This window comes from Cupressus sempervirens, chromosome 3, assembly GCF_028749045.1.
Source record: "Cupressus sempervirens isolate cs-2001-9-10 chromosome 3, ASM2874904v1, whole genome shotgun sequence".
In the NCBI taxonomy this organism is placed as follows: Eukaryota; Viridiplantae; Streptophyta; class Pinopsida; order Cupressales; family Cupressaceae; genus Cupressus; species Cupressus sempervirens.
This window is the reverse complement of record NC_143120.1, coordinates 492,502,532-492,515,619: the sequence shown is the minus strand read 5'-3', so window position 1 is coordinate 492,515,619 and position 13,088 is coordinate 492,502,532. Positions and strand designations below refer to the sequence as shown.

The 13,088-nt window shown below is 37.4% G+C and overlaps 1 protein-coding gene and 1 pseudogene across 4 annotated transcripts in view; both read right to left on the bottom strand.

The window, feature by feature from the left end:
• The window catches only part of LOC149567334 (uncharacterized), a 56,236-nt gene extending 47,253 nt beyond the window's left edge, over positions 1-8,983 (bottom strand). For 2 of the 4 annotated variants that reach the window (XM_089820505.1, XM_089820507.1), the window contains exons 1-2: positions 8,547-8,983; positions 8,233-8,454 (exon numbers count right to left, since the gene is read on the bottom strand). In XM_089820505.1, the coding sequence (XP_089676631.1) occupies positions 8,233-8,454; positions 8,547-8,720 (396 nt within the window). In that variant the 5' untranslated portion in view covers positions 8,721-8,983. The remainder of the gene's footprint in view (positions 1-8,232; positions 8,455-8,546) is intronic. The other 2 variants (XM_089820506.1, XM_089820508.1) reach the window with 2 other exon arrangements.
• Positions 8,805-13,088, bottom strand: part of LOC149567333 (polyadenylate-binding protein 2 pseudogene) — a 31,639-nt pseudogene continuing 27,355 nt past the window's right edge.

The following is a 13,088-nucleotide window of genomic DNA, read 5'->3' as shown; positions in this document are numbered from 1 at the left end:
AAAAGAGGAGATTTTGGAGTTCATCAAGCACCACTTCTTCCTAGTACAAGCAATCTATGTTGAGAATATGCAGATCAACTAGGCACATATCATTTGTGATGAGCTCGCCTCGTGGTTGCGGTCAGCCAGAGGAAACGAGCAATTCTACATGTCCTCTTATTTGATCTATGCTTTGGCAACCCACCACTTGTGGCCCAAGCTCCCTAGCATCCCAAATTATGACAGGCGCACCAAAGTCTATGAATTTTACTCGCATCTGCAGTTGCAAAGGAACTACAAGGAGTACGTAGCTATCAATGATGCTTTTACAATGAGGCTATGTCGAGAATTGCAAGGATGCCCAGAAAGGAGATTCTCACCAGAGGCAATATCAGCCATAAGCCAGTTTGGATGTTCATTCATCCAGTTTCCGAGTTTCTCCTATTTGCAAATAGGAGCTTATGATGGATTTCCTAAGAGGTTGTCGAGGTTTCCTGAAGACAGTGCTGTCCTAGTCGAACTGTATCGACAGATACTTGAAGTGAACACCCTCTGTTCCAATGTAAAGAAGATTGTGGCGATTCCATTCCCTATAGTGGTAGGCCCGTATTCATGTGCTTCCAAATCAAATGCTCGAAATTTGGTGAAGAGCTTTGAAAGCAAGATTAAGTTGTTAGACTATGAGGTGCTCCAACCTCAATATGATCCAGTGAATTTTGTAAGGGATCATCTGAAGTTGGGATATGCCTACAGGCATGTCTCGAATATTGAGGACTTCTGATCCAGGTGTCTCAATGAATACCAAACTCGAGAGAGATTTTGGTCAAGGTTAACCATTGATGAAATATAATTGTATAACAATTGTGTTGATGTTTCTAACCTTGCAAATGTGGAGCCTATATGTACCCCACATCTTATGAGAAGATCAAGAGTACACCAATTTTGTCTACCCCACATGCAGATCCAGTCATTGACACCATGGAGGTTCTCATGTAGGGTATAATCAAGAGAACAGACAAATGGGTGGAATAGACCCAAGCAAGGAAGAAGAGGACCAGAAGCACTAGTTCTACGGGTGGAGTATCAACTAGAGGCACCCAATCAGCCACAGCTACAACCACTACAGCCATTACATCAACATCTACAGGGCCATTACAGTCTATTGGCCAAGGTGGAGACCAGCCTCTGGAAAAGAATGTGCCACTCACCCCTACCTGTGGAGCTGGCCCTCTTCCAAACATTAAGAAGCCTGGGGAGCAGGATGATGGTAAAGATCAAGGGAAGGAACAAGGAAAATCAGTGGCCAAGCCATCTTCCCCTGTTCATGTCATCAATTTGGATGGCGATACTAACCCCATGGATGGCCAAGAATAGGAAGCATCTCAGCAAGGGGATACATTAGCTCTTTCGGTAACCAAGGTGGCTGCCTTCCCTATTGTCTCCTAGAGCAAGCCAACTTCATTAATCCTAAGGAAGTTGTTTGACCCCACTGCACTACAATCTGCTATCAATATGCTCTCTACAGAGTCTTGGCTCGAGAAGACCATTAATAGGAAGAAAAGGAGATATGTGGATGCAGCCCCATCAGAGGACTTGATCACACAAGTCACCTCCTCTCAGCCATCCAAGAAGACAAAGAAGCAAAAGACAATTGTTGCACTGGCAACGGATTCAACAACTAGCCACATGCTTGTTGAGATTGTCGAGCCATAGAAAGAGGGAAAATTCCATGAGTTCTCAAAGGATGATCTCCCGATCAAGACAGCTGATCTTGGCATCCCAATTATCGACTCCATGGTAAATGTATGGAAGTCAACTAATGAAAAGATCGAGGAGAAGATAGAAGAGCTCAAAGCAGAGAAGGAGATATTGAAAGCCTCAAACAAGGAGTTAGTGGATTAGATAAAGTCTGCACTTGGAAGCACTTCTTCAAGTCAATTTAACCCAAATACAGAGGAAAACAAGAACTTACTCCTAAAGCTGCAGCAAGAAAGACAATTCCGGCAAGTAGGCCGAGCTTGGGTAGATCAAGTGAAGGCTCAAGGTCCCTCGCTGGTTGAAAACTTGGGAAGCCTAGTATTGGATGCTCACAAGCTCAGGGAAGCTACTTCAAATCATCAAACCATCAAACCATACAGAAGGCAGCAGACAAGCTAACAGAGCAATTGGTCCTTCTACAAGAAGTGATAGACATGAAAACCAATGTGGCCATTGCTCATGGGATTTTGAAGACTGGCAAGGAGTCACTATTCCATTGGAAGCAATCCTTGGAGTTTGTCATAGAAAGCTCCGTGAGATCTGCAAATGAACTCAAGGATGTGCACAACCTAGTGCAAAAGATCATTGAAAAGTTGTTTTAGTATTTGAAGATCTTGCACACAGAGTCCTTCATGTCTACTAATGGCAAGCTGGGGGACATCGAAAGAATGAAATCCAAGTTCTTGGCATTTGTTGACGAAGTCGTTGACTCACTCAACTTCCAACTGTCCATGATCCAGGAATTGTCAGCAACTGACAAAATCATAAAGAGGGAAGTGGAGAAATTCCAGTGAAGGGTGGCCAAAATTGATGAACTGACGAAAATGCATGACTACTGGATGGTCCGAACCGACAATATCCTCATTCCAAGTGTCGAAGAGCTAGATAAAGTAACCGAAGCCATGAAAACTTATAGAGCTAAATCAGTTACTTCTAAGAAGACATGATGTTCTGATGCTTTTCCAGACATTTGCCATTCTTCCTCTCCTCTTACTTTTGGTGCCATTCATGGCATTTTGTCAGTCCATGTAACGAGCAATGATTCATGCTTGTCCTATTTTTAGATTATTTCGTTCAGAGATGCTTTGCAAGGCAATCATCCAATATAACCAGCCATTTTGAGAAGGCCTATAAATGTAATCTTTGAAGAAGTTAATAAGATAGGCAAAATTTACTTTGGGAAAATCACTGTAGCTGGGACTACTGTGTGTGACTCTGAGTTCATTTTAAGTATTGTTGTTCATTTAGTTTAGAATGGCGTATATGGAATGAATGTGTTAATGTTGAAAGTTGAATGAATGTGAATGAACTTGGCTTTATTTCCTTCGTTAAGTAGATTGTATGCCTTACTCTGTTCAACATAAGCATGTCTTTTATTCTCTCTGTTGTTCACTATGCTCTGTGTATTTAGTTTAGTTCATTGCATAAGGAAGCTAGAAACTAGTGTGTGGAGTAGCTGAGGGATAGACAATCAAGGTAATGTCAAAACATTACCTGAATGCGTAATCCGAGAATTACTCATTCCATCATCTCTTCCTTTCTTCCTACTGTTGTAGTTAGTGATGCATGTTTCTTTTCTTGCATCTAGGTTGTTATAGATTGCATTTTGTGAGTTAATCCCCCTTCTTTGCCTAGGTTGTTTAAGGTGTTGAGCAACTTGGTTTTTGCCTCTTCTACTCTCTGGTTAAAAGCATACCCCCAAAACCCGAAAGACAAATTCATTGCAAATCTTGCACTCATAAGGGAGTTGTACCTTTCAATTTAGGGGTCTTTGATAGATTAGTACTTTGACTCATTCTGTTGTTAACTTCTTTGCTTTCCATAAGCCATTTGGCAGTCAAAGAGTCAAGGTATAAACCAAAATATCAAGGAAGACAAACTATTAACCAACAAGTTGAAAAAGACTCTGGGAAATCTATTATTACTCTTAGGTTAGACAATGGGAGGGAACTTTGTTCTAATAAATTCTCTACCTTCTTGGATACCCATGGCATCAAACACCAGTTAACCACACCCCACACACCACAACAAAACGGTGTAGTTGAACATTGGAATAGAACAATCACCGAAATAGCTTGATCCATGCTCGAACACAGACATGTTCCGAAGAAGTTCTAGGCAAAAGCAATTAACACTGCAATTTTTCTTTTGAACCGGTCACCCACGGTGACAATCAAAGGTAAGACTCTGAAAGAGACCTGGTCAGGTCACAAGCCCAAAATCAATCACCCGATGGTTTTTGGCTCTCTTGCTTTTGTTTGGATCCCTGATGCATCACGCACCAAGTTGGATGCCAAGAGTCAGAAACCCATGCTTGCTGGACACAATAGTCTTCACAAAGCCTACCGCTTGATTAACACTAAGACATCTCGTCTCCTGTACAATCATGATGTAGTCTTTGATGAGCAACGAGGGCCATTCATACATGTTTCTCATGTTCCTGATCCAGTAGACCAATCTATGAAGGCTCATGATTTGGGAGTTTGGCTTCCATTAGGTCCCCCTGATGGGAGGGCTCCCGCAGTTCCAATTATACCACTAATCCCTGTACAAACACCTCCAACTTCTCCTACAGGATCACCCAGATTTGTAGATGCTTCACCTGAGTTTGATCCAAATTCTTCTAATGAGGACCCTGACCACTGAGCATCTCCTAATACTGATGTTGGTCATTCTCTTCTCCGACCTAAGTGGTGGGTTAAGACACTAATCTTCATGACGATGAGCTCATTGACGGGAAAACTACTTGAAAAAAGAGCAAACCTACAGAGTCTGTTAACTTTGCTCTCATGGCCAACATTCATAGTGTGTTTGAAGCTCAAACATATTCTGAGGCTAAAAAAATTCCAGAGTGAGAACAAGCCATGACATATGAACACCATAGCCTGCTGAAGAATAACACTTAGGTCCTTTCTGATCTTCCACTGGGGAAGAAACCCATTGGGTACAAATGGGTTTGCAAAATCAAATACAAATCTGATGGTACTTTGGATAAGTACAAAGCTCGTCTAGTTGTAAAGGGCTTTTCTCAATGTCAGGGCATTAATTATAAGGAGACCTTTGCTTGTACTGCAAAGATGAGCACAATCAAATTATTCCCAGCCATGTCAACACAATTTGGCTGGAAGGTCCATCAGATGGACGTCAAGAGTGCTTTCCTGAATGGTGACCTACAAGAAGAGGTCTACAAAATGCAACCTCCTAGTTCCAAGGTTGCTAGAAAAGAACATCAACTTCTCAAATTAGTGAAAGCTCTCTATTGCTTGAAGCAGGCCCCTCAGGCACGATACATGAAAATTGATGAGTACCTCAGTGGTCAAGGCTTCCAGAAGAGTTCTTCAAACTCAACTTTGTACATCAAAACTACTGACAGTGACATCATCCTTCTAGTTATTTATGTAGATGATTTGATCATCACTGGCAGTTCGGCATCTTTGATTCAAAGAATCAACCAAAATATATGTTAGTACTTTGATATGACCGACCTTGGGCTCATGCATTATTGCCTAGGTGTTGAGGTTTAGCAACAGTCTTCTAGCATTTTCATCTCTCTATCCAAATATGCTAGGGCTCTGTTAGACAGATTTTGTATGCAGGATTGCAAGCCTACATCTACACCCATGGAGAAAGGTCTCAAGTTATCAGCCAAGTATGATTCTCCTCTTGTTCATGATACTACATACAGGCAACTAGTAGGCAACCTTATGTGCCTCTTTTCTATAGGTCCAATATCAACTTTGCAGTCAACCACATCTCATGCTTTACAATAGCTCCGGAGGCTAATCATTGGATAGCAACAAAACGTGCGCTTCCTTATGTGAAGGGCACTACAGATTATGGATTTCTTTACTCTCGGAGTTCTAATCCTAGACTCAATGGGTTCACAGATTCCGATTGGGTTGGCTCTATTGACAATAAAAAGCCAACTTCTGAATATGTGTTCAATTTGGGATCCGGTGCTGTCACATGGACCAGTAAGAAGCAGCAAGTTGTTTCTCTCCTCTACAAAGGCTGAATACAAAGGGACAATCAAGGCAAGTTGTGAAATTGTTTGGCTTCATCGGATGCTTGGGTTTGTTTGTTGATAATGAAGGTGTTATCAAATTAGCATGGAATCCAATCTTCCATGAATGAACGAAGGACATGGATGTTCACTGTCACTACATACAACAGCTGATTGAAGACGAGACAATAGACTTGCAATATGTTCCTATAGTGGATCAGACTGCAAACATTCTCACCAAGCCTCTTGGTCCTAATAAGTTTGTCAAATTCAGAGGACAACTTGGTGTTGTGAATAGATTAACCATTAGGGGAGGGTATAAGGATAATGGATAGCTTATATTATTAGTTAATGGTTATCTATTTGTAATCTATTGTAAATATTAGAATGTTTCTAATATTTAGTTAGCCTATAGATAACTATTAGTTTTCTATTAGCTAAAATAGAATGTTTCTATTCTTTATGATCGTTTCCTAAGGAAACATCGTTTCATTCTTTTCTATATATTGACCTCACGGTCTTTGTTAATATCAAGCAAGTATTTTACCAATTACTTCGTAATAGTGTATATTGTTGATAAATTACAACTCATAAGTTGCATTGGCAGTAGCACTAACTTTCAAAAAAATATGATCATAATCTACATTGATTTTTTGAATCTTGGCTGAAATGCCTCGACAATAATAGGATCCGAATCTTTTAGACAATGTACCAATTGGTTAATGCAAAAAAATCAAGACTTCATTTTGCCTAAGTTGCACAGGTACCTCCCCCCCCCCCTCCGGACCACGTACCGGTTCGTGGTTCTGGTCCGATTCGACCTGGGTTCGACCCGGGTTCGTTTTTGGAGGCCTGGTTCGATCTGGTTCGAACCCAAGAGAACCACATATAAAATTTCGGACCAGGGTTCGAACCCAGGAGAACCACATATAAATTTTCCACATTACAGCATGTTTTAATTTAATTTATGTTGATACATCTTGGGTCTGGGTTGGTACGCATTACAATGCCACAGTTTTTTAGTGTTGAGTAATCCCTAGTTGTAAAACACTTTCTATTTGAATCAAAATGCTACTAAATTTGAGACACCCACAAGAGAAGATGCTCAACATGTGGCGACCACCATGACCAATTTCGAGGAATTTCAGGGCCTATTTGAGTAGCAATATGAATTTTTCAAACACTAAACAATAAACAACGTTTTATTGAGAAATGTTGCCCTGCAGAAGAAAGTTACGGTCACATGAATATGGTCAGGTGGGGCAGCTACTTACCACATTGTCTATCACTGTTTGGCTGATTATTTCTCCTCTAGGTATATTAAAAATTGTATTAAAGAATATTGAATCTGGGACGTCTGACTGTGTTATCCAAAGGCCTCCATGAATGGTCTTTTTCCAATTTACTGTTGTTGATCAGTGCTTGGGAGATTGTGCCCAAAGAGATTGAAGAATATTCAGCTGGTCAAAGGGATTTACCTTCTGCAAGCTAGATCTAATTAGTTTTTAACCATGTTCAATCAATTATGTTAATCATAATAAGAGTTTGGTAAATAAATTTATGAAAAGAAGAAATTTTTATTAAAACTTACTGTTGATCTGCATAAACTAATCAGATACAGTTATGAATTTTTTAAATGAAAGGGAAGAGATCTAGTCGTTAGGGGTTCCAATGATCGCTGTGGTTTGCTACTATATTGTTTATGCTGTTTTAAAGTTTTTTGTTGTTCAAATGTGTTTATGCTACTATGCTACATTCTAATTCTAACTCATGCTTCGTATATATATATATATATATATATATATATATATATATATATATATATATATATATATATATATTTTTTTTTTTTTTTTTTTTTTTTTTTTTTAAATTTACATGTTTTTGTACTAACGAACCCAAACAAACCCAAACCCCTTTTCAAAATTTTGTCGAACCAGCGAACCGGTTCTCGAACCCGAACCCGGAACCGAACCGCGAACCGGCAACTTAGCATTTTGCTGGTAACCCTTCCCAAATCAACCTAGGGGAATTGAGGTTATGTGCACACAAGCGGGTCTTGAAAAGCAAAGCAAGAATCAAATGTGTTAGTGAAGAGCTGTAGTTCCTGTGTCATCATCAAACATGGAAACAAATGTTAGCATTCCAAAGTTTCTTACAAGGAAACCTTCTTTAAATCTTAGTTGTTAAATTGATATAAATATTTAATTGCTTGAGTAATATCAGATAAAGTTTTTAATTTGGAAAAAGGAACTACAAGTAGACATTCGTAGAAAGGGAATCCCATAACCATCAGCAAGGTTGTCAATGACATCAAGTTCGACAACCATGCAACCTGACTTCGGTTGAGGATTTACCCACCAGATTACATCATATTTATGAAATCAAGCTCCATTCGAATGATACCAAAAAATTGGTGAAATCCCAAGCCTTTCAATTGCCATGTACTGGATTATTGAATACTTCAATGGCAGTTGGGATTAGCGAAATACCTGCAAATAGTCTAAGTCGGGAATTGGTTTGTACTCGGGTTCCAAGATAGCGGCAACGGCAACACTTGCATCCGCCTGCTTAGGAATATCTGCGCCCGCCTGCTTAGAAATATCTTCATCAGAACTGAGATTCCTTGGCATTGTAGATTCATCCCTTTCTCCTTTGGTTTTCTTCCATTGCATTGACGTGCCCACTGGAGCATAGTTCATAAAACATAGTCCCTGATGATAAGTCATCAGTGAAGACCTAGAGTAAATCAAACAATCGAAAATAAATGCATACGCCCTAAATTTACTATCACGAGAAATCTTACCCTATAAAGCTTGTGGGTGTTTTTTGAAGAACCCTTGAGGAGGAATGAAGGAGAGCTCCTGAGAGGGGGTATTAAACCAGATAAAGGAGAAGATGGGGTTGAGGATGAGGAGGGGCATGCTGTGCACAGACCTGGAGTGATTGGAAGAGGGAGCAGCAGCCTAATAGATGTCATGCTGCCCCCTGTGGAACCAGAAAAACAAAAAAAATTACTCAAAAATATCTCTTTTGTTTATCAATCACGCCCACAAATTGAAGTCTACACTTCATCCACACCCACAAACTTATCTTTCTTTTTCACACCCACAAATCCAGCGATGGTCCCTTCTACCTATATTTCCGGAATGCAGAGAAAGTAGACAGCATGGAGCTGGAGAAGATGAATTTGGGTGGTGTTACTGCCTGCTTAGAAATCACAAATCAGTTGTTTTTCCTCTCGGAATTTATTTCTTAATATTGTAATATAATTATAACTTCGAAAACGTTTGGCATGACATGGGAACCACCAAGTAAGCACTTCAGAGTGTTCTGACTTTAGCGGAATGCTCAATTATTTTTCTTAATTCCGCCTGCCATCCAAATTATGTCTCCTTGTTGGAATATTTGTTGTTTTTGAATATGGAGTATATTCACGAAAGGTGCAACGAATCTCTTTTATAAATTAAATTAATGGAAGGGGATGCTGTTACTCTCTCCTAATAGGTAATATTTTGGGTATTGCTTGATCATATGGTATTTTTAATTAGGGGAAGATATAATAATGATTGGGGTCTAATAACTATTTGTCTAATAATTTCATGTATGTATATTATTTGTTTTCATATTTTTTATTTTATTTTTTAATTTATAAGATTAGTTAATTTATGTACTAATATTAGAGATTTGTGAATTAATATTCGAATATTTGTGCTTTACTATTGAGACATTTGTGCATAAGTACTATGTAATAACCACGGTTTTACCCTTTTGCATATAACAACTCCTTCAATGTGCATCGTACTATGTAATAGCCACAGTTTTACCCTTTTGCATATAACAACTCCTTCAATGTGCATCATTAATACTTAGAAGTTGAAACCTTATATAAGTTGCATACAAAGACAACCAAAAAAAAAACTTTGAAATTCAATATATTAGGTAGGAGATATAAGAACGCGAAGCTAGTTGTAGCCACTACTAGTGTCTTTCTCCTAGCATTTATTGTTAGCCCTCTAAGTGAAAGCCAGTATGCAAGGCATGGTAGGAAAAATCATGCAAAGTAAGAGCAAAATTTCACAATATAAAGTTTTAGAGATTGTATAGAAGAGACCAAATTTGTCAAGTGATCAAATTATGTTCGTAAGGAGAAGTGGACCATCAAGTGAGCTAAAAGAAATCATTGAAGAACAAGTCAAGACACAAATAAGGGAAGAAAAGGACAAACAAAGGCTACAAATATTATATTGAAGTCTTAAGGGACTTTGATGAGAAGAAGAAAACCAACATTCCTAATGAGGCTAATTATTGCCTCTATTTCATGATATTTTTAAACACTTTGTGAATATTTTGTTTCATTTTCATCAGGACATTTGTGAACTTATGTTTACCTAAACCAATGATTAACCTATGGGTAGATAGTATGTCATCTTTTGCTAATATTATATATATGATGCAATATTTCATATAATTATCAGACTGTGTGTTCTTATATTTGAATTTAATTTGATAATGTTTATTTGCAATTATCTCTGCATTATAACTAACCTATTAGCAATGAAGTTGAAGATGATTGCAAGAATTCAAAGATGAACGTTGAAGACAACCAATAGCATTCAAGGAGAAAAGAATGATGAAGTTTAGCCACGATGGAGAAAAATCATAACAGTACCAAAGGACACAATTGCGAGTATGGAGGAGCTATGAAGACTTATTGCATTCTCTACATTTATTACTATGTCAAGCGGTTGTTTAGACTTTATTATTCCTGCCTTGAGTCATTATCTTTTCTTCCTAGCTTGAGTTGTTATTTTCCTTCTTTCTCTCCTACGGATTTATAGCTAGGTTGTTTACTTTTCTGTTTCGGAATAAGCATCGATCTTCTATATATAGGGATCGGACCAAGTGTGTTAGTTTAGTTAGAAGGAGAAAGTTTATGAAAACAAACTATTAACTTTTGCAGTGAGTTGTTTTTACAATTCTATGTATTGTTCCCATGTAATGAATTTATGAAATGTAATGAAATAGTTTTTGGCTTCTATCCTGTGTTAGTAGTTTAGTTGAAGCCAACCAAGGGGGCCCACTTAGGAGGTGGATTAGATTAGAATAGTATAGATTTATTTCCAAGTATTTCTAGTATTGCAAGTAGAAGTTGTAAGTTCCTTCCTATAGCATCACACTTTGTGAATGTTCCTACAGCATCTATGAGAACAGTTATAGTAGATGAACTAAGTTGGAATATATGTTAGCATTTTATTGCATTTCCAGTATTCGTTTCAGTAAAGAATTAAACATGTCAGTTTCCTGCAACAATAGTGTAGGTTCTTTTCCTTGCATTTTACTTTCCTACAGCATAAGCATAATGACTCATTAAGAGACGTAAAGTGCATATTGTGCTGACCATTTCAAGTATACGTCCCTGGGTTGACAAGATTAAATGCACCTTATAGTGAGAAAAATAGTCCTTAGATTGAATACATTATTCCTAAGCATGGCCTGGAGCATGATTATTATACACCTATTGTGAGGTGGACCAATTCCAATAAGGGACTTCCTTATAGCCAACTTGAAGTGGATGGGATGTATCCAACAAGCAAACTATTTTAGAAAGGAGATAGATGGAGGAAGAGATAGGCATGTAAGAGTTATCTTAAAAAAGATAGAGGATAAGAATGTGATTCTCAGGGACTTGACCTCTGCTCAATAGAATGAGCAAAGGAAAGAATGGGAGAAAGTGAAAACAACAAGAAATAAGTGGGAATGGTTGAAGAATAGGAAAGCCCAAAACAACAATCATTTCCAAACAAGAAATATGGAGTAGGGTTCCCACAAGAATGTACTAAATTGGAATTATAGAAGATATCCATGTAGAAGAGGACCCATAACAGAGGAGAAATATATTATCATTTTTATAAAAATATGTTAGTATGATCATGATGGTTATAAAGTCCTAATTATAAGAAAAGTTTTGTTTGGAATGGGTAAAGGACATGAGAGAGTTTGATACTAGTAGTTGAGAAGTGGCATGGAATTATAAAAGTTGAAAAGGTAGGCCCAAATAAATAAAACATATGCCTACAAATAATTGAGAATGAGCTAACATTTAGATTGATTGCCTATTAATTTACTCCAAAAAAATCAAAGATATTTAAGATGATAAATTCAAGCAACAAAGATCCACACACACACACACACAACTAAATGGTAAAGAAAGTGAGGATGCCAACTCTTTTTTATTAAAGGAAGGTGGAGGTCAATATTCAAAAAAAACATAATGGGATGAGAATAGAAGTGTGACATAATTCAAGAGGAAAATTTTATTAGATCTTTGTTGTTCATTTGGCATGGTTATGTGCAATTGCATGATGGATGGATTAATTTTAGGGGATATCATATGCAAAACCTATAATGGTCAAAGTGTTGTGGACTACAAAGTTTCTCCCAAAGTTTTAAATTTAGAAAATTGAAGTTTGATAATGGGGACTAGCATTTTGAGATTAAATATAATCATTCACCTCTTCTTTTTAAGGTAGCCATTTGTTTAATCAACTAGTATAATAAACAAGTTCACCATGTGCAAAAGCAATTCTTTCCCAAGGGTAAAGTTCTTGTGAATAAAAAAATAAAGATTTTTTTAGTTCTCTCAAATAATATTTGCATGGCATGAGAAAATAACACAGAGGATAAAGCAACTAAATGAGATGAATGCTTGTATTCATAATTGTTTGTTAGTTTTACTTATTTATAAGATATTAAGTGTGTGCAAAAAGTACCATCCTAAGAAGGGAAATGTAAACATTGTTCTAGGAAACTTGTGGTAAGAAATTTCTATTTAAGAGATGAATGAATAAGAAAATAAGAAATATGGGAAACTTGGTCCAATTGAAAAAAGAAAAGAACGAAGATGAAAGGAAGGACCTAATCTCTCTTGGAAAACATAACCCCAAAGGTTTTTGGACCTAAAAAGAAGAAATCAATTTGAAAGATTGTTACGGATGACCAATGGTTAGAATATGAAAGTCTCTTTTATGAGCATGTTCACAAGAAATACTCTCCTCTTATTATAAGCATATTAATGAAACTCTTCACAATGGGTGATATCAAACAGAACGTAAAGAATTTAGTGACTCATAAAAGGCAGATAATAGATCAGCTATAGTTTGAATTTTTGAAAAGATGTATTATGACCCTAATCCCTAACATAAAGAATATCTAGTGGTGTCAATTAAGATGGTTTTCTAAAGGAGTGGACAACTTGAGTAGTTATCCCTTTCTTTATAAGTGGCAATATCAATAAATGATCTAACTACACACTATTAAGGTCAATCCTCTCCTTACAAAGATTTTT